The sequence below is a fragment of the Budorcas taxicolor genome, chromosome 14, assembly GCF_023091745.1.
Source record: "Budorcas taxicolor isolate Tak-1 chromosome 14, Takin1.1, whole genome shotgun sequence".
Classification (NCBI taxonomy): Eukaryota; Metazoa; Chordata; class Mammalia; order Artiodactyla; family Bovidae; genus Budorcas; species Budorcas taxicolor.
Window position 1 is genome coordinate 16,533,687 of NC_068923.1, and position 25,233 is coordinate 16,558,919.

The following is a 25,233-nucleotide window of genomic DNA, read 5'->3' on the forward strand; positions in this document are numbered from 1 at the left end:
ACACACACCTGCGCTCTCGGGGCCCCGGGGCAGCACGTGGTGGCAGCAGCAAGACCCGTGTCTGAGTCCCGGCTTTGCCTTCCGGCACCCTCTGTCGCCTCGTTTCCCGTCTGTGCTCCGGGATTCTCTCGCCTCCGCCCATGAACACTGGAAGGGCCCCAGTGTGGCCGTGGCTCCCAAGTAACTTCGGGGGCTCCACGTGATGACACGCATGTTGCAGAGAAGTCGTGTGTTCCTTTCAGTGCTGAGAGGTGTTCTCAACTAGGACGGAGTAGTCAGTGCGGAAGGGCAGGAAGCCGAGTTTTCTGAGCTTTCCCAGCTGCTTTTGAGGGACAGTTGATTAGGGGATGAGAAGGATTTAGATTCTTCGGAGAGAAAGACTGCCGAAGCATGAGAGGGGCCATGTGGACTCCTCCGTGGGGGGCTCAGCGGGACCACTTGGGGTCAGCATGCCGCCTGTGACCTGGAGGCGCCTGGTATCAGAGCAGATGGCTGTGAGGATGACGTGCCGCGCTGCTTGGTCATCCCTGGCCTGTGGAGGTGAGATGGGCAGGCTTCTGGCCGGAGATGGAATGATAATCTTCACTCTCGTGAAGGCCTCGTGCTTTTGCTCTAGAACACTTGACATCGAGTTGTGCATCCATAAAGGCGTCTCTACTAAGAGTTAGTGAGACACTAGTATATTCACCTTTTCATCTGATCATTCGTTTGTTCATTTATTCATTGAACAGTTACACCAAGCCAGACGTAGTCTCTGCCCTGGTGATGCCAACACTGGTGGGAGAGGCAGTTACCAATCAGAGAGTCACGGAGTGAAGGTAAAATCAGAGCTAGTCAGTGCTGCAGAGAAGTGTGTGGGAGAAGGGCACAGATAGGCCAGTGTTCATGTTTTCCCGGGTTTTTATGTAAAGAATGTCTCAATGTTCTGACAAGCGCTTGAAAGAGCCACTCGTCCACACTAGTGTCATAGCAGTGGTTTGGGGGTGCGTTTCCATGGGAGGTAATTTACATTTTACAGGTGCTTCTTTAACCCTTCCTTGTATTTATTAGGGTATTTCTAATGTTGCTGAGTAGCGACAGATGGTGAATCAGAGGGGACAGTTTTAACTTAAGAGGGAAAGTTTATTAAAATACTTATTATGAGGGGAAAAACATTTCCTTCTTACCGATCACAGAGGTGGTTTTGGGGACCATTCGTCAAAGAAGACTGTTTCAGATACTGGTTGGAGTTTCAGGCTAAACCACAGGAGACCACCTAAAACCCACTGCCTCCAGCATTCTCTGAGTCTGCCGCAGACACAGAGGTGGCGTTCGGCGTGGGCACGAGGCGGCTGGGTGCTCGTCCTGTGGGCGCCCCGAGTGTCCATCTGGCTCATGGCCCGCGGGGCCTGCCCTCACCTGGGCGCACCTGCCCATCACCAGCTCTCTGCTTAGGCCGCCTGCGGGGCCCTTTCTTTGGGCTTCACCAGGAACCAGGCCGAGACAGGCGGGGATTCCCCCTGGCAGAGGAGGAGGTAAAGGGCTTACAGGAACTGTGGCCGTGCGATGCTGACACGTTTCCAGAGAACTGCCCTGTGCCTACGCTGGCTGCCTTTCTCAGGGGCTGTCCCCACCCCTCTCTGCTCTGGAGAGGCCGCCCAGGGGGTTGCCAGGCTCTGCCCAGCTGACCTTTCTCCTCATCTGGGCAGATGCTGACCAGACGTGCCCAAGGACGGGAGGAGGAAGTGGAGGTCCTCTGGGGGCGGCCAGGGTTGGGTGGGGGCAGGACCCGTGGGCCTGGGAGTGTCGGGGGGAGGCCTGATGGTCAGCCTCTCCACCACGTGGTGTCCGTGGAGCCTCCCCCACCCCCCAGGCTGCTGCTGGCTATCTGCTCAGAACCCTGGTGGCACCAGACGCTCCTGGTTTCCATGCTGCTGGGGGTGATTCCTCCCTCCAGCGACCGGGGCCAGGTTCTCTGCGCCCCGAGTGTCCCCCTTCCTTCATGCCCCCCGGCCCAGGGGGCACGAGCTGCCTCTGAGTCTGGAGGCGTCTGGGCTGCAGCCTGGATCCCACCCTGCAGGGCGCCCGCTGAGTTTCTGTGCTCCCGGTGGGTGCGGGCGCCCGGGTCTGGGCCTGCAGTCCTGTAGATGGTGCATGTTTGACTTGCCCTCCAGCCGACAGTGTCCTGTCTGTGTTCTCAGAGCTTCGTCCCGAGGCCACTTCCACCCCCTCCACCGAGAAGGCTGGTGCGATGGTGTGACGTGGCTCAGTCAGCTCAGGCGGCCGCAGGAGACTGGCCCGTGTGGGCAGCAGGCGGATTGCCCGGTGGCAGCCGCATGCCCTGGTTTTAGGGGAGAGTGCTGGTCTGACAGCCTCTGCTTTCTGGCCCATGCTCTCGATGAGGCCCGGTGCGGGGGACACACAGACGCCGGCAGTGGTCCTGCCCGGCCACTGCCTGATGAGGGACCCTACATGTCGCTCATCCCATGCGTCCGTGTCCTCCTCTCAGTGATGTCCAGAAGCACAGAGGAGCCGATGCCACCCCAGCTTGGCCCCAGGCACGGCATGGAAGGACTCAGTAGCTCTGAGCTACTTTAACCACTTTCTCTTGCCCTCATGGTTTCTGGCTGTGATGCCCAATATAATGAGTACAGAATTCTAAAAGGAGGGCAGAGGATGCGTGCCTTTGAATACTAATGCTTACTTTGAGATTCTGGAAAGAGCTTTATGATGGCTTCCTGGTGTTTGGGTGGCAGCTCTTTAATCTCAGCCCCACTAAGACACGGGTGCCGGTGGGCTGGGCTCGCGTCCTGGAGGAGGGCCCTGGCTTCCAGCCTCCCCACAAGGCTGTGACCCAAGTGCAGGGAGCACAGAACAGACAGTGAGTGCAGCCCGGAACCTCGGTCCCCTTGCCAGTAGCCCAAGCTGCTTAGTTTAAGAGCCAGGATGTCCATTTGTTTATTAACTCTGTAGTTTAGACCTTTCTTAAGGAACATTTCAGTCACCCAGGAGTGAACAGTCAGGCAGATCTTTTTGCTTTTGAAGGTCAGCTAACTCATAACGAGACGAGGCAGCAGGAATGCCATGTGTGGGGGTGGGGCGGTGCAGGCAGCGCTGAGCCCCTTCTGGGAAGCCCTCGTGCCCGCTGCCTGGTTGGTACTTCCTGTTTCCAGCCCTTCCCTAGACCAGCCCCCAGACCCGTCTCGACGTCACGGCCCCAGCACTTGCCCAGAGCCCCTCGCAGTCCGTGACTCAGAGCAGGGAGTGGGGAGGGAAGCTACTCTCTGTGACTCTAAGGTGACTCCTGGCTCCAAGTTCTGTGATTTATTTCAAGTCGTCTGTGGTCAGGGATGCTGTTCTCAGCCTGATGGTGTCGGCTGGCCCCTGTTTGTAGCAGCAGACACCCTGTGAAGGCTGGAGTGAGGCTGCTGCGGGCCGTCTTCTCCCCATCAGATTCCAGGTCCAGTACCTGACCTAATGTAGTTTGCAGTTTTTGGAAAATTCCGTTCCATGGGCTTAAGTACATGGAAAACGGCAGAAACAAAGAGCTTCTCTGAATGGTTGTGCTCGTCCCCCTGCTCACCAGGACGGCCTGATTCCACGCTTCTCACCAGGACACTTGCCTTGCTGTCGTGGCCCTGGGTGAGCTGCGGGCAGAGCCTCCAGGCCCTGGGGCACTGCTGCCAGGCCTTCTCAGAATGTCTGATTTCCAGTTCCCGACTCTGCCGTATGGTGGGCGGCCTGTGTGATGCGCAGAAGCCTGGAGAGCCTGTTGTCATGGCAGCAGGTACGTCGTGAGCTCACATCACATCAGGGATGGGTGATCACGGGGCAGCCATGGAGACAGCGGCCCCGTTGGCCCGAAGGGCTGTTCCCGGTGGAGGCACGTCAGACCTGCCCACCCTCCACACCGCCGCAGAAACCGCAGAGGCTTTGTGATGTTAGCAGCCACCAAAACATCCTCTTCTCTGCTTAGAGATGAGGCCACCCTGTCCCCTTGGAGCAGGTGCTTCCCCAGAGTCTGTGGTCATGAGCCCCTCTGTCAGTCTGGTGACACGTGATGAGTCCCTTTCCAGAGTAATGGTTTTTTAAGGCAAGCAACGCACATAGGGTGACAAAGGACACTGGTTGTATTGAATGGTTTATCAGAATACCAGAAGGGTGACACCGTAACACGTTACCACGTTTAACAACAAGCCCAGCAGCAGGTCGGTGCACACCCTGGCTTTGAAGTAGCACCTGTGACCGCTGCCATGTGACAGGCGAGCCCCGCGTTTCCTGCTCGTCTGGGCACACAGACCTCAGCAGGTGGCGGCTGTGATCGTGCTGCAAATGCTGCCCACGGGACCTCGGGCAGGCCGGACCGTGGTGCTCGGCTGCTCTCCCTAAAGGCTTGAGGCGGCGCGGCCTGGGGGCAGAGAGCCCGTGCTCTTCTGGCAACAAGGCTGTGTCTGAGTCCCAGCTTGCCTGGGACAATAGGTGATCGAAGTGTTCTTTGTATTTTTCTACACCTTCTGTAATAAGTGTGTGTTTTGATAATCAGAAGACTACAGTACGGGAAGGATTCACCCAGTCCGCCCACGTCTGCTATCACGGGCAGAGAAACGCGGCGGCTCCTTGAATGGACGCGATGCCGCACAGGGGCGTCCTGTGCTCTCGTCAGGAAAGGACCCCGCCGCCAGTCACCTGAGCGTTTGCAAGGAGGTGGGCTTCCTTCTCCCAGGTCGGGGCAGGGGCGGGTCTTAGCTGACTGCGAGGTTGCCCGGCTGTGCCCCCACAGGCTCTCCCTGGGCGGTGGGAAGAGCTCTGCTGCAGCCCGTGCTGGTCCATGAAGTCAGTGGGCTCTGGGCCCCTCTCTGGGCCCGTGACCCTGGCCCCCAGCTCCGGGTGGGAGAGGCCAGCAGTGACAGCGTGGCTTGCTGTCCACGTGCCTGCGTCCCTCACTTTGGGTGGGGATTGGGACCAGTGAAGCACTCCTGAGGGCTGGGTCCCTCGCCCTGCTCTTGGACCCACCTCCAAACTCTGCGACAGCCCAGACCCTGGGGGCGGGTCTCTGTGGGAGGACCCGCGTGGTGACAGGCTCGCTCCTGCGGGATCTGGGCAGAGCTCTCTGGTTTCTATGACCCGCTTACTCACACAGGAAGTCGATTACTCATTCACTGCACGTTTCCCTTTCACTGATTGAGCTGTGGCTCTAAAAATGGAGGCCTGACACACACGCACTGGACCGTCAGCGGCCTTGCAGCGCACTCTGGGTGCCCGCTTTGTCCCTGATGCTTACCCCTGCCCACCGCACCCTGGTCAGGAGCGGACGCTGGGGGCTGAGTCACCCACGTGGCGGGGCTATGTTGGCAGCTTGCCCGCTGTGACAGCTGGTGCTCCTGGACGAGAACAGAGGACTCGCCCTCCTGACCCCAAACGTTGCCTGTGTGGAGGCGAGCAGATCATTGCAGACCAAACTGTCCGACTGGTTGCCGGATGGGAGATGTGCTGTGCGCGTGGCCTGGGGACGGCGAGGGACGTGGGCTAGGGTGTCTGCTGGCAGCTTCGCAGGGGGGTCAGACGTGCATTTCTCCGTGAAGAGAGGAGGTGTGAGAGAGGCTGGGAGCCGGGACTTGCGTGCCCGGCTTGTGTGCACGGCAGGGCCTTCTTAGGTGGAGATTTGCAGCGGAGTGCCCTCTTGGGTGGCCGGAGCCCCGGCCACCTGGCCTAACGCCAGCTCTGTGGCGTCTCCTCCGGGAAGTCTCCCCAGATGCCTGCTCCTCTCAGGCTGTTCCTTGGGCTTCCGTTTATTTGGCTGTTTAGTGGCGGCTGCTTCTGGAGCCCGGGCAAGGTCGACCAGGGAGCTTGTGCTCCGGGGGGTTGGGGGCCGTGTCCTCTCCTCATCCTTTCTCTCTGGTCGCAGCCCCCGTTCCTGCTGTGGCCGTGGAGGGCAGACGTCCGCAGAGCTCACCTGGGTGAGGCTGCGCTGGCTTCTCAGCTCCCCGGGTCAGACGCTGCCCGTGCCTGTGCGTCCCTCCTTCGGGGAGGACAGCTGGCACCCCCTCCACCTCCTGAGCATTGCTAGTGGATCCTCCTGCCTGTTTGGCGGTTTATACGCGGGACTCTCTGCGCCCCAGAAAAATAGACCCGTGGTGTCCTCAAGGGCTGAGGCCGTGGTGCTTTCACATCCCTCGGCGTGAGGGTTTCCTTCCCGAAGGTACAAACACGGGTTCACACCTGTTTCCTCCGCTCCCAGGGCTTTACCCTGGGAGTTTATATTCCATATGCCTTCTCACGAACTGTCCGTGTTCTCGTTACTGAAGGCTCGGGGTGGGGAAGAGACGCCTTGTGTATTTTATGTATTTGTTGCCACTGCATTGCCCCGTTGCTTTTATTAATACAGGTTAGCAATGCAAATTGGCAAACAGTTCTCCTTGCTTCACAGCTTCTTGTCTCCAGGTGGTGGGTGTTGGGGCTGTAGGAGCGCTAGCCTCAGCCTGAGAGGGGCCCCAGGCCAGCCCCGCGCCCGTGACTGAGCTGTGGGGTGAGGCGGAGGGCAGCCTGGGCGTGCATGATGTGGGCACATCGGCTGTGTCACTGTCCGGGCCTCAGATGGCTTCAGGGTTCCGAGGCGACCCCTTTGCCACGCAGCTGAGAGGCAAAGTCACCGCAGATCTGCAGGGACCTACTGTGGAGCACAGGGGACTGTGCTCAGTGCTATATAGTGACCTGTGGGGAAAGGACTCTGTAAAAGGGTGGGTGTGTGTGTTTATATGGGCTTATGTGGACTTCCCTGATGGCTCAGGTGGTAAAGAATCTGCCTGCAATGCGGGAGACCTGGGCTTGATCCCTGGGTTGGGAAGATCCCTGCAGGAGGGCATTGCAGCCCATTCCAGTATTCTTTTTTTTTTTAAATCATAGGTGTCTGTTTAGTTTTATTTATCTGTGATTGTGCTGGGTCTTTACTGCTGTGTGGGCTTTCTCTAGTTGCAGCCAGTGGGGACTGCTTTCTACTGCAGCGCTCAGGCTTCTCCTTGTGGTGGCCTCTCTGGTCGTGGAGCGCAGGCTCTGGGCGGGCGGGCTCAGTGGCTGCAGCGCAGGCTTCGTTGCTCCGTGGCCTGTGGACTCTTCCCTGGCCAGGGATCAAGCCTGTGTCGTCAGCACTGGCCGGTGGAAACCCATCCACTGCACCATCAGGGGAGTCCCCACTCCAGGGTTCTTGCCTGGAGAATGCCCATGGACAGAGGAGCCTGGTGGGCTACAGTCCATGGGGTTGCAAAGAATTGGACAGGACTGAGCGACTAAGTGTATACACGTGTGTGTGTGTGTGTGTGTGTGTGTGTGTGTGTGTGTATAAAGGACTGAATCGCTGCACTGTGTACCTGAAACTTATATGATCTTGTAAATCAACTATACTTCAATTAAAAAAATTTTTTTCTAATTAAGAAAAACTGAGAGCGATTCGTAAGCTGGGACTCCCTCCCTGTGGGTTGTGCTCTGGTTCCTGAAGTGCCCCAGGGCCAGATTTCTGTGGCTCTGTGGCTGGACCTTTCCTGGGACACAAAGGTTTAACCTTGACTCCATACTCACAAGGTTCCTCTCACTGGATACAAGTCCACCTGAGAACAGGGGTCTCACGCCCATGGGCACTCAGTGCGGAGGCCAGAGAGTCTGTATCTGTCCCCAGGGAGCAAGTGGGGGGCCGCTCCTCGGCATGGTGGGGACCCTCAGTGCGAGGGTCCTGGGACCTGCTGACTGTGGAGAAGTAGGCGCAGTGATTCGCTGGGTGACCCGCACGCAGACCTGCTCCCGGGAGGTGGCAGGCAGGCCCTGTTCACCCTGTGCCCTCCGTCTCTGGGCCCTGGCATGGGGCAGCACGTGGGGCACACAGGCAGCTTGTTGCAGGGATGGGCTGTTGTGAAAGGCTGTGAGTGTGTCATCTGTGAAGTCACACTAGCCCAGTGCAGAGACCAGAAGGTCTCCAGGTGGTTTGACTCAGAGATTTAATAACCCTTAGAGCATGTTTGTTTTCTCATAGAAAGAAACCCAACTAGAAAACAAGTAATTCAAGGACTCTCTGAATTTTTTTTTTTTTTATGTCAGAAATACAGTAAGAACCACTTCTGTTATTTTTGTAGAGTGCTTTTGTTTCCTGTGAATGTCAACTGGGACTGAAGTACATGGAATTTTTTTCTTTTTTTTAATGAGGACTTTTTTGAAGCAAAGATATTTGAGCAAAAATTAAAGGTATTCTGTTATTGGAAGTTTTTTTCATTGGTTTTTCCCCCCCTAAAACCACAGCTTGAGTTTTATTAATGGACTTACGGAAAATTTGAGTTGAGATAAAGTTTCTTTTATTTATTGAAATTATTAACTGTCTGTGGCGAGTGGGAGCACTCCTAGAGTAAATTAATGGATTTAAGAGTCATGGAGGAGGGACACCACCATGAAGATCTTGGTCCCTTTAACGACCCTCTGGCCTGGTCTCCTTTGTTAATAATTAACATTGCTCCATCTTTAATCTCTCATCTGTAAAGAAAGAACCAAAATATACATAGCAAGTATGGTAACCAGAGAGGTTTATAATGTTTTTTTTTTTTTAAATTTTGGTGTATATGCTGTGTTTTTAAGTCATGAGCTGGCTTACTGTTGAGATGCCCCCTTTGTGGGGAGGTGATTTTGGTCTGTGGTAGAGAAGGGGGTGATGAGCCTTGGCTTCCAGGCTGAGAGATGGCAGGCGTAGTCGTGTGCCATGTTGACCCAAGCATAGCTGTCAGAAGCCCCTGGGAGAGGGGCGTCGTGGAGGAAGTGGTCTGTGGGACGTGGCATCACAGTGTCTGCATGAGTGTTGGTGTCGGGGAGGCTTGGCTTTGTTGACTCTTGGTGTTGCGAACCCCCTCCTGCGTGACTCTGGTGGTCCATCACAGAGGACACTGGCGAGCCTTTTCCACCTGAGTTGGGCCTCCCCTGATGTGAGTGCGGGGGGTGGATCCGGTGTGTCTGGGCTCCTGTGCGTCAGATGCTCTCAGACCAGATCCTCAAGCTGCTCGTGGTCCGACTGGGGAGGCCGAGGGCCCAGGACGTTGACAGCACGCACAGCAGACTTGCCCTGGAAGTGGAGCTCGGTGAGCTGGACACCCGGGCGCTGTGGCACTGAGTGAACTGCTCAGGGCTCGTGGGCAGAGCCGGTGTGTGCAGGGCTCGGAGGTGTGAGCTGGCTCTTGGGGGCGGGGCGGGGGTCTCTTCGCGGCAGGAGATGAGGCCGAGGCATGAGTGCCTCAGTGTTGGGGCTGCGTGCTGGGGGCCGGAGAAGCGTTTGCACAGGGTGAGGGGGCCACCTGGATGACATGTCCGCACCAGGATGACACGGGAACCCAAGCTGGGGCAGAGAGAGTGAAGTTGCTCAGTTGTGTCCGACTCTGCAACCCCATGGGCTATAGCCTACCAGGTTCCTCCGTCCATGGAATTCTCCAGGCAAGAATACCGGAGTGGGTTGCCATTTCCTTCTCCAGGAGATCTTCCCAACCCAGGGATTGAACTCGGGTCTCTCCTGCATTGTAGGCAGATACTTTACCGTCTGAGCCGAGGTGGATAGGAAAGGAGGCATTCAAGGGAAAAGCAGATGAAATTGATGAGCACTGTTGAGCAGTCGGCCGTGGAAAGTGTGTGGGAAGGGTCTTGACAGTGGAGCAGGCCGCAGCTCACTCCCTGATGGAGGCACAGGCCTGGGGAGGGTCTGAACTGTGAGGAGCCTGTCATCCTAAGAAGTGAGGAGAGCTGAGCATGGCCTGCGGGAGGAAGGCGTGGTTCAGTGTCGAGGCCACCAGGGACAAGGAGCAGCGTGGCTCAGGGGGGCCTCGAGCCTGGTGCTTGGGGGGCTCTGACCAAGCAGACCCGGGCGAGAGTGGGGAGAGCTCCAGGAGGAGGCGGTGCAGAGGAGAGGGCGGGAGGGCGGGCCCGCGGGCCAGTCCTGGGCGGGAGGCGGCGGGCAGCTGGGCCCTGGGTCACGGGCGTCCTCTTTGTGTTCCAGCGCTCGCGCCTCCTGCTCCGCCACCGCCACCCATCCAAGGATATGCCTTCAAGCCTCCACCCAGACCCGACTTCGGGACCTCCGGGAGAACAATCAAGTTACAGGCCAACTTCTTTGAAATGGACATTCCAAAAATTGACATCTATCACTATGAGTTGGATATCAAGCCAGAGAAATGCCCGAGGAGAGTTAACAGGTATTCTGTTTTGTCTGTCTTTTAAGACGAATCCACCCTTCAGTTCTCAGCAGATCCCTTGGGTCCTCTTTCCCGCAGGGAAGCTTCCATTGTGTTCTTTGCTTTTTAACATGCTTGTGTTGAGATACAGTGAGTGTACACTGTCAGTGTGCAGCTCAGTGAGGGTTCACCCCAGAAAGCTGCCCCGTGCCCCAGCCCTCCCAGCCCCCGGCCCGCGAGAGAGCCACCTTCACCTTGCTTCTCTCACTGAGCGGGCTGTGAGCCTGACCTGCGGCTCTGTGCGAGTTGAGACCTTCTTGCTCTTGCTGCAGAGGAATGTGTAGTGAAGCGATCATTTCATCATTCACTTACTCGTCCTTCCATTCGGTGCCCTGGCGCTCTGCTGTGATGAATGAAGCTCCTGGGAACATGCTCGTTCAGGTCTTTCTTGTGGACGTGCTTTCGCTTCTCTTGGATGAATACCTGGGGTGGAGTAGGTGGGTCAGAGGGTAGTGCAGCTTTCGCTGCGTGGGACGCGATCGTACCATCTCCCGCTCCCGGCAGCCGTGAGGCTCTGCCGCTCCACCTGCCGCCGTCAGCGCTCAGCTCAGTTAGTCCCTGTGATTATTGCTATTTCAGTGAGGGTGTAATGGTTTCTTCAGTTCAGTTTGGTTGCTCAGTCGTGTCCGACTCTTTGCGACCCCATGGACTGCAGCACGCCAGGCCTCCTGGTCCATCACCGACTTATTGTGGTTTAACTTCCATTTCTTGATAACCAATGAACTGAGCACCTTTTCATGTGTTACTTTTTAGTAAAATATCTGTTGAGGTCTTACCCCTATTTTATGGGTTGTGTTTGTCTTGTTACTGATTTGTAGGGCTTTTAACTAGTGTATTCTAGGTTTGAGTCTGTACTGGAAATATTTTCACCCAGGCTGAGGCTTATTTACCTTTCCACTTTTCGTTTCAGTTTCTTTTGTTGTTCAGTTGCTAAGTCGTGTCCAACCCTTTGCAATCCCATGAACTGCAGCACATCAGGCTCCCCTGTCCTTCACTGTCTCTTAAGAGTTTGCTCACACTCCTGCCCACTGAGTCGGTGATGCCATCCAACCATCTCATCCTCTGCTGCTCCCTTCTCCTGCCCTCAGTCTTTCCCGGCATCAGGGTCTTTTCCGATGAGTTGGCTCTTCTCATCGGGTGGCCAGAGTATCAGAGCTTCCGCATCGGTCCTTCCGATAAATATTCAGGGTTGAGTTTCCTTAAGGATTCACTGGTTTGGTCTCCTTGCAGTCCAAGGGACTCTCAAGAGTCTTCTACAGAAACAATTTGAGAGCATCAGTTCTTTGGCCCTCAGCCTTCTTTATTGTCCAGCTCCCACATTCATCATGACTACTGGAAAAATCATTTCTTTGCCTGTACTAATCGTTGTCCGCGAAGTGATGTCTCTGCTTTTTAATACACTGTCTAGGTTTGTTATAGCTTTCCTTCCGAGGAGCAAGCCTCTTAACTTCATGGCTGCTGTCACCATCCGCAGCGATTTTTGAAGCCCAAGAAAATGAAGTCTGTCACTGCTTCCACTTTCTCCCCCACCTTATTTGCCATAAAAGGAGGGGACCAGATGCCAGGATCTTAAGTTGAGTTTTAAGCCAGCTTTTTCACTCTCCTCTTTCATCCTCAAGAGGCTCTTTAGTTCCTCTTCACTTTCTGCCATTAGAGTGGTATCATCTGCATAGCTAAGGTTGTTGGTATTTCTCTCAGCAGTGTTGATTCCAGCTTGTGATTCATCTTTTCCAGCATTTCACATAATGTACTCTGCATATAAGTTAAACAGTGGCAGTATACAGTCTTGTCATACTCCTTTCCCAACTGGTTCCCATTTTGAACCAGTTCCACGTAAGTTCTAATTGTTACTTTTTGACTTGCATACGCATCTCTCAGGAAACAAATAAGGTGGTCTGGTATTCCCATCTCTTTAAAAATTTTCCACAGTTTGTTGTGATCCACACAGCCAGAGGCTTTAGAGTGGTCAATGAAGCAGAAGCAGACGTGAGAGATGTGTAGTAAACAGGATTCAAATCTGCCCTGGGAGACCCCCAAGGATTTCCAGCCCGTTTATCCTTGTGCAGACCTGCCAGCGATGAATCCTCGCAGCGTTTTTTAAAATCTGAAAATATGGTTACTTTCTGCTCATTTTTGAAAGATTTTTGCTGGATGTAGAATTTTAAACTGGCAGTTCCCCCCAGTACCTTAAATTACATGTTATTACATTGACTTTGGGGCTTCCCCGGTGGCTCCGATGGTAAAGAATCTGCCTGCAGTGCAGGAAACCTGAGTCTGATCCCTGGGTGGGGAAGATCCCCTGCAGGAGGGCACGGCAACCCACTCCGGTACCCTTGCCTGGAGAAGCCCCATGGACAGAGGAGCCTGGTGGGCTACAGTCCATGGGGTCTCAAAGAGTCGGACACGACTGAGGGACTAAGCATTGTCTTTTAATCTTCATTGTTTCTGATGAAATCTCGGGGATTTGTTTCGTTCTGTTTTTTTTAATTATAGTTCCCCAGTATGTATCTGCCTTCTTCCTCCAAATACTTTCTATTTAATTTTGCTTTTTAGCAGTTTGACTGTGATGTATGTAGGTGGAGTTTTCTTTGTATTTTTCCTTCTTGGGATCCTTTAGTTGTTTAGATTTGTATGTTTGTGTCTTTCATGTTATTTGGGTGAAATACTGGCCATCATTTCTTTAACTATTTTTCCTGTTCAGTTTCCTCTTCTACCAGGATTGCAATTCTGTATGTGTTAGACCATGTGATACTGTCTTGTGACTGTAATTTTAAAAAAGAGTTCCCCTTCTTTTCTCGGTTTGGGTCGCCTTCGCCGGTCTCTCTTTAACGTCACTTTGTTCCTCCCGTCCTCTCTTTTGGTAATATCTAGTCTTCGGTGGTAAACATCCAGTAAATTTTTTTCATTTATATACTGTACTTTTTGGTCCTGGGATTCCCACTTGGTTCTTTTTCATAGCTTACCTTCTCTGCCGTTTCTCGTCTGTTCATTCTCATCTTTTTTCTTGACGACTTTGAATGTATTTATAGTAATACCATATTTATTATAGTAGCTCGTGTCTGCTAATTGCAACGTATGGGTCATCTCGGGTTGTGTCTATTGGCAGGTTTTCCCTTAGATTACACATCACCTTTCTTTGCTTCCTCACTTGGATCGTGGGTTCTTTGTTTGCTGAACATCATGTATTTGCTCTTTACTCTGGTATCCAGCCGCACAGATTCCCAGCTTTCTGCTCCTGTCTCCTCAGGATGAGACTGCTGCTCGCTAATGCTCCTATCTCGTGTTGTGGTTTAGAAATTACTCCCAGCAGAGTGGATGTGTGTTCCTTCCCCAGTGATCACAGCCCTAAACCTCCTGATTTCCAGGGCCATAAATGGTTCTCACGTTCTCACTAGTTTTGTAGGATGGGAGGATACATCTTCCTACTTCGTTATGGTCAGAAACAGAATTCTGAGTTGCAGTTTGAGAAGTCAGATCGGCTCCCTGGTTTGTGCTGGTACCCTATAAAGTACTCTTGGCTGTAGATTTTTTCCCGATGAGTCTTTGTAAGAGGAAGAGTGCTTGGGGCTTGTTTTCCCTTGTCTGTAAAACTGAGCAGTTGGATGCACTCAGTGTGGCCGGTACACATTGGTTTAGACTTTTTAGAAAGTGACTTGGTGTACATGCTAAAATAAAAATAGTACACACCCTTTGACCCACCAATTCTATTTCTGCATATTTATCCCCAAAAGACATGTCTCCAAAGAAACAATACTTGACAGTTATATGAGGTCCTTTAAATATGTGCTTACTAAAAAATGTGTGTGTAAACCAGAATTTTGGGCACAACTGGTTCAGACAGCTTTGTTTACTGAAGGTCTTCTGGGATCTTTAATGTGCCTTACATGCTTTGAGACGCGCCATGGACGGGCTTGTCTGATTTTGAGTCTCCTTGGGACAGAATCCTGTGAGAATCTGTGATTTGGATATACTCGTAGAACCAAAATGAAGGCGTGGAAAAGCACGTTTCCTGAGCTTTGGATTGGCGTGGCAGCAGTGGGCTCTTATTATGCCATCAACCACAGTGTACAGGAAGGTTTCTTTTATGAAAATAGGCATGACTAAGGTTTTGTCATCTGGCAGCAGAAGAAGGCTGATGGTGACTAAAATGGGATGTTTTTACCTGACTGTACTCCCACAGGCCTGTTGCCATTATGACTGCAAGGTTCTGGAGTTGCCCCGAGTCTAGAAATCGCCTATGTCAAGCAGGAAGTAGCCCAGATGAGTCTTGAGCTGCATTTTGTGGCCAGGCCAGCCCAGGCCCTGCTCGTGTGCCATGCGGCTCCCCTGGGTTTAGAGCCCACCCGAAAGTCGCTGCCTGCTTCCATGTACGTGCCTTCCGCGTTCATTTTGCTGGTAATTCTGATGGACCTTGGCTCAGGTTCAATCTCAAAATTGTAATCAATCCTAAGAGCTTGGAAAAATGTCAGAAGTAAAGTTTCTGTGTTAGAAGAACGCACGACGCGCTAGCTCCTTGACATAGTCCCTCTCTCCAGCCATGCTACCACTGTGGAACCTGCCCGTGCCAGTGGGCTACGGTGGGCCGAGGGAGATGCGGTTCACGTTCCCAGTGGGCAGGAGGCGGGAGCCCGGAGTGGGAGCGAGTCAGACGCAGGCAGTCCCCCAGACTGACGCCGTTCAGGGAGTCCTCAGAATCCCGTGTGCTTCCACGCTGCAGTCTGTGTTAAAGCACGTGTCAGTTCTGAGTGCCTGAGGCTTCGTGCAGCCCTGGGAGAAAAATGCCGTCTACACACGTTCTGATGCGTCACTGTGAACACCTGCCCAGTGCGCCCTCATCCCTGGCAGCACAGCCCGTCCCTGTCCTGAGCGGTGCTGTGGGAGGGGTTCAGTATAAGGCAGGGCCCCTCAGGAGGCTTCCAGTGCCATGGTGGCCGCAGCTGGGCACCCGCAACAGCCAGTGCCCAGGGCCGGTCCAGGCCGTGCAGGCCTTTCCGCCAGCACTGGAAACCTTGTCAGGTCAGAATTAGCACTTCCCGTGCTCAGATGCACAGGATGGGCTGCTTGAAGGAAGAAGGTGTGCTCCTGGTCTCTGACTGTCCTTTCCCTTGTACTCCTCTTGAGCTCGGTCAAGTGGCTCCTGAAGAACACGGAGCAGGAGCTGTCTGTGCCAGGGCAGCGGGGGTGGTGCAGCCTGGCTGTGCGGTTTGCAGCCTGCTGCTCATGGGAGGAAATGTACACCCGTGCAGACTTCTCAGAAGGTGGCTTAGTACACCATATATCCTTGACTCACCAATTCTGCTTCTAAGTGTTTATCCCAAAGAGATGTGTACAAGCACATCTAATATTGTCATGGCAAAAAGAGAGGGAAAAGAAATTGTTTCAAATCACCCACTGGGGATGGTTAAATAAACACACCGTGGAACACTGAAACCATGGACAGCAGTGAAATGGAGCTTCACAGTGTGAGTACCACACCTGGAAATACAGACAACCATATGGTTTGTCAGTATCACGTTATAGTACATGGTACAGTGACATTTCTGTCTCTAGACTTAGTGGCACTTTCTATATATAATGACAAGGGAAGGTCTTAAACACAATCCTAGGAAAACAGCAAGCTCCAGAACCATGTGTTTGGTGTCATGTGTTTAAAGAAACAATACGTTGTTTGTTTTCTTTTTTTGATGTACCTATGTATTTATAGAAAATGCATAGCTTTGAAGATAAAAAGGTTGCTTCTGGGAAGAGAACTGAAGTAGAGGTGGTCTAGGCAGACTTAGGGCATTATCCGTGTTTGAAATTCACAGTGAGAAGGTGTTAATGCAAAAATCTGTGAAATTAGAAATTAACCAAAGAATACATCAAAAATGTCTGGTGACATATGCTCTCATAACTGGAAGCTTGTGCAGCTCCCCGCCTCCCTCGCCTGCGCCCCTCGTCAGCCCCGGAGTCACAGGTGTGTCTGCTGTCTCTGCTCTCTGTCTGTCTCGTTCGGTCGGTTCACCTGCGCTCTGTCCTGCTCCTGCTCTCATAAGTGAAATGTCTGCCTCTGTGGGTCGTTTTCTGGGTCCTCGAGTCTGTCCTGAGTTCAGCTTGTCTCTCCCTCCCTGCCTTTATCCTTCGTTATTTCCAAATACACTTTGCAGTTTATTAAATCTTGTCAGATAAAAATTAACCCCTCTGGGTTCTTATTGGGATTGAGAGAGTGAATTTGTTTGGGAAATTGAATATTCCTGTCCATGAATATGGTTTGTCAGTTGGTGGTTTTGTTTTTTAAACATCTCACAGTGTTTTCAGCGCCCCAATAAAAGAATCATGTATGCCCCTTGGAACTAGCTGTCCCCTGCCCCTCATCCCCTGCACACTTGACTGTGGTGAAGTCCGCTCTTCGCTGTAATAGACTTCACTGGTCCCTTTAGGGAGGACCACATTGGTTTGGCTGATTACTCCAATCCTGGGAGAGAGAGGCGCCATGAAGGGTGGGGCTTTCTCTTATTTTGTTCTGCATCTGTGTTTATAAGTGAGGTTGTCCCATAATTACCTCATCGTGTTTAAGAGAAAAGTTGGGGCGTGTGCCCTCTTAATTCTGTTCACAATAAACTTGAATTCGGTTGGGTGATTTGTTCTTTGAATGTGGGTGGAATGTCCCAATAGAGCCATCTGGACCTTGAGTTGATGGTGAAGACCCATCAAGACCCCAGTCTTGACCAAGAAGATGGGGTCCTCAAAGCTTGGGGAGCAGTGGTCTGGAGACAGCGTGGAGGAAGGGGCTGCCTTGTCGTGGGTGGCCCAGGGTAGTGTGTGGAGTGGCAGGTGAGATTGCACCCCGGCTGCTGGTCGGGGCGGCGGGGATGGGGTCAGAGTGGCACCAGCTGTCCTGGAGGCTTCATACCTTCCGGGCCAGGCTCTCTCGGTGGCTGTTAGAGGCTTGGTGCGTTCCTCCTGAAGCCAGCGAAGCAGAGGCAGAGGCTTAGAGCAAAGCTGAGCTCCGGCGCGCCTCCCCATCCTCTGTCCTTGACAGAGTCAGGTGGGCGTGCAGTGCTGCTGTGCCGGGTGTGCGGAGAGGCTGGTGGGTGGACAGGCAGGCAGAGCAGGGCAAGGTGGGCTCACAGCCCGTTCGGTCCTCGAGCCCCACAGCAGAACAGCTGCTTCGTGCCCGCTGGTTTCCTGCTGCCCGAGGAGAGCCCCAGAATCTCTGTCGCTTACAACAGCAAACCTCCATGTCAGGTTCAGGGTCTTTGTTCCAGAGCCCAGACTGAAAAGGCAGCAGCACCCAGCGCGTGTTCTGCCACGGGTCACAGAAGTGCGAGGCCAGCCCACGCCGGCCACCGGTATCTGTGGGCCAGGGTGCTCCCTCACGGGGCAGGGCCCTCAGCCTGCACAGTGAGGTCGTGGAAGGGGTTCTCCTGTGTTTGAGCCTTGGGGTGAGTGAGTGTAAACCACCCAAGGGTCTAGTTTGGTTTCTGGTAGAAGGAAGTTGAAAGTCAGGTTATTAAAATGAGTCACAGGGCTTATCAAAATTGCTTAAAAACCAGTGTCAAAAGAATGTCATCCTTATATGCCCTTTCCCTGGTTTTATTGATGTTTTGCTCAAATTCTGTCTTTTTTCAGGGAAATAGTGGAACATATGGTTCAGCACTTTAAAACACAGATCTTTGGGGATCGGAAACCAGTGTTTGACGGAAGGAAGAATCTCTACACAGCGATGCCCCTTCCGATCGGGAGGGATAAGGTGAGCTCACGGAGGCGGGTTGGGTGGAGCAGTGTGTGAGAGGTCAAGCCTGCTGTCCCTCTCGTCACAACGCAGAGTCACTTCCCCCACGGTCAGAGAGCCCCCAGCGGTTGTGTGCTTCACGGTAGGGTCCGTGCACACCATCATCTGTGCGCTGTGGTTTGCGGCGGCAGAGGGTGACGTCATCTGAGTCCAGAGAGAGACACTGAGAACGTGCCGAAACCATGAAACTTTTAAATGTGAACCACACACCTACGCGCATGCTCCAGGCCAACCCCAGACAGGAGCCTGCATCATGGGCTGGGTCTGTGAAGACCTAGAGAGAAGTGTGTTCGTGCAGGTGTAGACAGGTGCCACATTGGCAGCAAAAGCAAGCGGTCACTCGGCTGTAACCAGCGATTCGTCCAAAGTGATGCCATGATTCATCAACCTGGGAGTCGTGGTTGGATTATCATGTCATCTCTCCTTATTGTCTTTATCCTTGCTGTGGCTTTATTTAAAAAGCAGTAACCCTTCTGCCTAGCAGCTGCCGCTTCTTGGCACATCTTCCAGTCACTGGGCTGCCCTGCTTTGATGATAGGTGTTGTTTGTAAGAGAGGAAGACCAAAGATGGCGTGGAAATCATTTTTACATGTCCTGAGGGGTGGGGGGGGGGGGTGGTGAACAACATCAAAACACAAACAAGTAATTGAACAATTATCCCAATAAGAATGTAAAAGCTGATTCCCTTCAGGAATGACCTACACAGTTAGCCTCTTACCAAAAGAGTCCCTGAGAAGGAAAATAGCTCAGAGCTTAGAGGATCTGAGATCTGAGGCTACTGCCCTGTCACCTGCAAGTTCTCTGCAGACAGGACATTGTGGTTTTGCTTTTGCATTTTAATGATAATCTTAAAATGACTAAGCTCCTCTACTGGGCTGGATGGCCAGCAGGGGCGGTTGTTTCAGCTCCCAGCAGCACGGCTGGGAATTGCGGTTCTCTGATAGGAGGCCTCTGTTAGGGCCGAGGCTGGGCGGGGCAGTGATGAGGGCCCCTGAGATAACAGCCTGCCTCTCACCAGCCCTGCCTGGCTCTGGGGACCTGATGCCAGCCAGTCAGCTGAGCAGAACCACCTCTTGCAAATGAACATGCTCTCTGCCTTTGAAACGGGGCTTCCCTTGTGCTCAGACGGGAAGGAATCTGCCTACAATGTGGGGGACCCGAATTTGATCCCTGGAGAAGGGAATGGGGTGGACCCACTCCAGTCTTCTTGCCTAGAGAATTCCATGCAATACATTCCATTTCAAGTGTATTAGTTATAAAGTTTTGTGTTTAATTTGCACATTTGTTTTTGTTTAAAGTTGTATAAGAAAGAAAAGCCTGGGGAGTTTACTCACAGTGTTGTCTGTTCATATTTATAATTAGGTACGGGGGCCCTGAGGAATATTTTCCTTTAGAAGGGATGGGGTAGGATATGTGGTGGTCAGAGCTGAGACACGTCGTTGTTGACGTCGACACGGGCGCCGGGGTGGTAGTGGGTGTGAGCCAAGTGCATTCCTGTCCCTGAGTAGTGGTGGGGCCTCGGGTGAGCTGCCTCTCCTGCCACCCTGTAAAATGGAAGGCGGTGTGGCAGCCGCTTGCCAGGGTCCTTGTGCCGCCCCCAGTGAGTGAATGGACCCTGAGACGGCTTCTCCATTCTTCGTGTTTCCCCCGTAGCCCTGGGGCCTCTGTTAAGTGCTGGTTCTGGTTCTGGGGCTGAGGTGTCTCCAGCTTTAAGCAGCTCTCCTGGGTGATGCCCACGCTCCTGGTCTCAAATCATGCCTGGAGGGGCGTCAGGGTCTAAAGTACTTGTTACAGTGCCAGGGGCCTGGCACACACTTGGCAGATGCTAACAGCGACGGTTGCAGGCCGAGGGCTCGCCTCTGCCACCGTAACCGCTGCTCGTGGGGTGCCTGGTGCCACAGCAGCACTTTGGGCGTCTCACCAGGTCCTGGTGGGTGCTTTGCATGTGTGCTCACTCGTGTCCAAGTCTTTGCGACCCTTGGACTGTAGCCCGCCAGGCTCTTCTGTCCATGGGATTCTCCAGGCAAGAAGACTTGCCAATGGAGTGGGTTGCCATTTCCTCCTCCAGGGGGTCTTCCTGACCCAGGGATCGAACCCACATCTCCTGCGTTGGTAGGCAGATTCTTTACCCCTGAGCCACTTGGTGTCTCTTAGCTGGGAGCGCTCCCATCTTCATTCTTTCCTCAAGTGGGCTTAGAGAAGCTGACCACAGCCTCAGGGTCTGGTTTGGGTGGAGTCTCCCGATTCCAGACCCCTCCTTCCAGTGACCTGTAATGTCTGTCACGTATTTGCAAGATGCAGAAACTCATGTCTTCTTCTGTTTGGGAGCTCATGTGAGATGCTACCCTTTTCTCTTCCCACCCGTTTACATCTTGTAGCAAAGAGCCATCTTTTTTTTTCCTTTTATGTGTGCTCTTTTTTCCATACACTACTTTTTTTGCATCACAGGCAATTGTGTAGTAAGAGGGAATCCTTTAATGTCCCCAGTTGCCCCAGTCTGCTGGCGGCTGCCTGGGGTGTCCACACCGTGCCTGGGTCCCGGACCCCCAGCGGGCAGCTGTTGTCCTCCACTCCTCGTCTCTCCTGCCAGCCCTTCCTCCTCCCTGCCAACCCCGTGCTGGCTGAAGGGCCCCTGCACACCAGGCTCGCCTTTCCCTTCTCCGTGCAGGAGACCAAGGAGCTGTCTGGGCTGCTCACCATGCAGGTGTTGCTCCTGGCTCGTCTTCAGTAGGGACACGACGTGAGTTGCAGCCAGGAGCGTGTTCGCTTGTTGCCCATGGTGCTCCCCCTGTGGGTCTGTGGACGGCTGGGTGAGCAGAGCCCGTGGCGAGCGGTGCTCCCGGCCCTCCCTGGTACTCCCTCCAGCCACACGGTGGCTCCAGGTGGGACTCTGCTCTGTCACCCCGGTGACACTCAGACAGGAAGGACCCAGCGTGTGACTTCTGTCTGACTGCAGAGGTCAGCCCTCAGGGCCGTCTCCCATTTTCTAGGCCTGCGGTGGTGCTTCTGCTGACGCTGCCCACGGTGAGAAGGTGGCGGGGGGCATCTTCCTGGTCATGGCTCTGGTGCGCTGGCGTCCTCGGGCGCACGGCATCTGTGAGGCCGGGGGCCGCCCGCTGTCCCGCGTTATAGACGGCATCCCGGAGGAGCCGCCTGCCCGGTCAGGCTGCAGAGTGCGGCCTCTTGAGGCGTGTCTGACGGAGAACGTCGCAGAGCCTGGAGCTTCTTCCGTTCCCTTTTTGCCGGGGACTGAGAGGAGGCTGGTCTGGACTCTACTTGAAAACAGGAGGACCTCTTCCTGAAGGGAAACACCCCACCAAATCCCCACTTGGTGGGATTATAGAGGCATTTCTGAAGAATGACATTAACAGCCATCTAATTTAGCACTGGTTCCTGAGCACAGTGGGCATGATGTGCCCGCTGGAGTCAGTGTGTGAAGGGAGCGGGTGTGAGTCCCCACCACCTCCTGGCCGCGCTCTGCGGCCACACGCGGGTCTCTGCCGGTCTCACTCACCCCTCCCCGGCTGCCCCTACAGTCCCCGTCCTGATGACTCGGGTTAAGCTGGTGCTCTCTTGACGGCTCTTGCTGGCTGTGTGCGCACCCTTAACATGTCCTCTGTCTTGAGACGAACCTTACTGTCGCAGCCGTCTGGCTAGCTGCTTCTGGTCAGTGTTAGGTGCTTGAGATCCATCCACTGGGAAGAACGGGCTTCCTTCTCACACCCTGCTGCTCCTTGGACGGAGCCCGGGCCATGTCTGGTTTGGGGCCTGCATGAGTCATAGATGTGCGGGGCTCCATGTGGTCTGGTTGCTGCTCTGGGGTGTCTGAGGGCGGGTAGCAGTCTAACAGGCAGCGCTCCCCGAAGGGCGGGGGGTGAGCGGAGGGATAGTGCAGGCGTTGGGGGTGGGGCGAGAGTGAGAATGAGCACCCCCCCCCCCGCCACCGCTGTCATCACGTGTGAGTGGCAGGGCCTCTGACACTGGCCCCCGCCTGCGCTTTCATGGTGGTGGTTGAAGCTGCTTTCTCTGCCTTCTTGGCCCTGGTGATGCTGTCCCACGGCACTTCTGTGCACAGGTGGGCACCGACAGCCCTCCAGCAGCGTTGCGGCCTGTTTGCTCGAGGCTGAGCCTGGGGTATGATGTCCCCACTGTCCACATCCTCCACTGAGTGACTGTGGTCTCCCCACGTCGCACTGGAGACAAGTCTAATCGGACAGAAAGGTTGCAAACATCCGTCCATCTCGATCATTGTTAGTGTCTTGCTCTGTTTTGTCTCGAGTCTGTTCTGAGAAGGCTCATGCTCATGATTTATGCACTGCAGAACTAGCTTATGGACTCAGAGACCCAGGAAACAGGAACCCCCCCACCCCACATCCTCTGCAGTTTTCTCAGCCCCACCCGAGAAAGAATAACTGCCCAGGACCCCCAGAGAGCTGCCCGCACCCCCTTCCTCCGTCCCAAGAACAGCCTTGTTTATGCCTGCGTCCCGCTTTCCCCGTCCTGGGGTTTCCGCCTCACAGAAGCCGCCCAGCCCCCGGCAATGCTGACCCCTGGCTCCCGCGCCCCTGTGTATCTGCTCAGGCTTGGGAGGCCGGGACCTCTGGGTCGGAAGGGGCGGCACACCCATCCCTGTTCCGTTGGGTGGAGGACCGGCTGAGTCTCCCTGACCGCGGGTGCTCTGGAAGCCGGCTGGCCCCGGGAGGGGTGCAGACCCTTCCACATGCAGACCCATCACCCCCAAGCGAGGTCTGAGCTCAGCGTCGCCCTCTCCGCCCTGTAGAGGAGCTGAGCGGGGCTGAGTGGGGAAACTTGTGCGGAAACTGTGCTTGGCTGGCTTGGCCACGGGGAGGCGCCTTCCGGGGCCGTGAAAGCTCCCCACTGGCTTCCTCAGAACGCGTGAGTAGCCGTGTGCTCGGGTCCCCTCCCAGGTGGAGCTGGAGGTCACGCTGCCGGGAGAAGGGAAGGACCGCATCTTCAAGGTGTCCATCAAGTGGGTGTCCTGCGTGAGCTTACAGGCGTTACACGATGCACTTTCGGGGCGGCTGCCCAGCGTCCCCTTCGAGACGATCCAGGCCCTGGACGTGGTCATGAGGCATCTGCCGTCCATGAGGTGAGGACCGCCCGTGGGGTGGGGGCCAGAGGAGCAGGAGGGTCTGCCTCCGACGCCGCCATTTCCTGAGAATGTGAATCTGCTCTCCCAGGATGCGCTGGGCCTGGGGCTCCGGGTGGTGACACACCCGGGTTTATAGGGCAAGAGCAGCAGTGCCTGCCAGGAAAGTGAGCTGGCGGAGTCTTGGGCACACAGAGGTGGAGAAAGCACTCTCAGGCACACACAGTTCCACCGGAGAAAGAAGAATCGCCCAGGATCCCCCAGCAGCTGCCCTCACCCGCTCCCTGTGTCCCAAGACAGGCACACACTCCCTGACTCTGGGCGCACGGTCGCTCCACCGGTCATGTGAGATGGGTCCCGTTTCTCGGTCGCCTGCGCGCCCATGTTCCAGCTCTGTGTTCAGCTGGCCTGTGCCATGTGGAGGAGCCTTTCAGGACCCTGGGGGTTTCCCACTTTGGCTCTATCCTGTGGGGTTTTACCCCCACTAATCACTGCATTTGAACCTGCTGGGACACTTGGATGGCTTGTAATTGACCAGACAGAGGCCCAAGAGTTGAATAGGTCCCCGTGCGGGAGCTTGGGCTTCTCCCGGGATCGCCTCTTCCTTCCGCATATATCCCGCACAGTGGGACCTCGGGAACTGTTTGAATGATTAAGTAAAAGAAGGAACACTTGAAACTGAAATGAACCTCCAAACTGCACTTTCCCAACCCTGACCAGAACTCTGAGATGTGAGTGTAAGAGGAGGCGCCTTGAAGGGCCGGGTGGGTTTTCACAGGGTGCCCTGCTGTTCTGCAGATAGGGCAGGCTGTCCGTCAGGGCAGGGAACAACTCCTAAGGGTTGTTGCCAAAATGTCAAATCCATTTTTCAAATGAGCAGCAGGAATTGCTGTGATGGTTCTCTCCCCTCACCAAATCCCTCTGAATTAATCACCAAGTTACCTTTATCATCAGGAGGAAAGTCTTTGGGGAAAGTGGAGAAAGAGGCAGGATAAGCACGTCTGAGGGGAGGTAGAGAGCGGGCCGCGTGTCTGGTTGGCGGCTGCGTCTGCAGGCAGCAGGGTCTTCCCTTGGGGACCCTCAGCGATGCCACAGCCGCTGACCGCTGCCCTGAGAGTGTGGGGGCCTCTAGCTCTGAGCCCCAGTGGGAACTGGCCCCGGGAGGGGTGTGGATCCTTCCACACGCAGACCCACCATCCCCAAGCGAGATCTGAGTTTAGCGTCTCCCTCTCCGCCCTGTGGAGGAGCTGAGCGGAGCGGGCATGGCCCGGGGACTTGGTCTACGAGAGGTCCTTGGCCTTCAGCGCCAGATGCCCTGAGGCCCAGGAAGCGCCTGTCTAGCTGGCTGACCGCGGTCACCTGCACTTGCACCCCTGCCCACCCTGCCCGAGAAAGGTGTGAAGTGCTGGCTGCAGGCGAGGCATCGAGGTGGGAGGTCCTGCGGGAAATGGGAGGCAGGACCAGGCCACGTGCCCTCAGCTCTCGGGGGGACGTTGTCCCGCATGTCCCCTGCACATTGGCCATCCTCAGGGTGTGTGCCCGCCGGCCCCCCTAGATGAAGCTCCTGTTCCAGGTACACCCCCGTGGGCCGCTCCTTCTTCACGGCATCTGAGGGCTGCTCCAACCCGCTGGGCGGGGGCCGAGAGGTGTGGTTTGGCTTCCATCAGTCCGTCCGGCCTTCTCTCTGGAAGATGATGCTGAATATCGATGGTAAGCAGAGCCCCGGTCCCAGGGTGGGGCTCAGGGGGAGGGCCCCTGAGGCCAGCTCCGCACACACCTGCTTGTGAGCGAGGACAGCAGCGCTGAGGCTCGACCATCAGAGCCTCTGTGGGGCCCCCTCCCCAGAGGCTGGCTCAGGGTGCTGCAGGGGGCTCCCAGCTGCCCTTGTGTTGGATAAACTTCAGCGAGATAGAGGCCAGGAGGTGGTCAGACACTGCCAGAAAACCCACGGCTTGTGGCTGTAGAGCCCAGCTTTACTTCACTCAGAGGTGACCGAAGCCGCCTCCGGCCCCTAGCGCCGCCCTGGCCGGGATGGGCAGTGGCAGTCCCTGCCCCAGCGCAAGTCCCCGCTGCCACACCCCCGCTCCGAGTCCGCTCCACAGGCGGGGGGCACGGAAGCCAGG

At 54.9% G+C, this 25,233-nt stretch overlaps 1 protein-coding gene across 3 annotated transcripts in view; it reads left to right on the forward strand.

Annotated features, from left to right (window-relative positions):
- AGO2 (argonaute RISC catalytic component 2) overlaps positions 1-25,233 on the forward strand; it is an 82,270-nt gene that overhangs the window by 32,664 nt on the left and 24,373 nt on the right. For 2 of the 3 annotated variants that reach the window (XM_052652001.1, XM_052652003.1), the window contains exons 2-5: positions 9,992-10,187; positions 17,838-17,958; positions 22,929-23,110; positions 24,684-24,820. In XM_052652001.1, the coding sequence (XP_052507961.1) occupies positions 9,992-10,187; positions 17,838-17,958; positions 22,929-23,110; positions 24,684-24,820 (636 nt within the window). Of the gene's footprint in view, positions 1-5,446; positions 5,569-9,991; positions 10,188-17,837; positions 17,959-22,928; positions 23,111-24,683; positions 24,821-25,233 lie in introns of those variants that run through there. The other variant, XM_052652002.1, reaches the window with a different exon arrangement.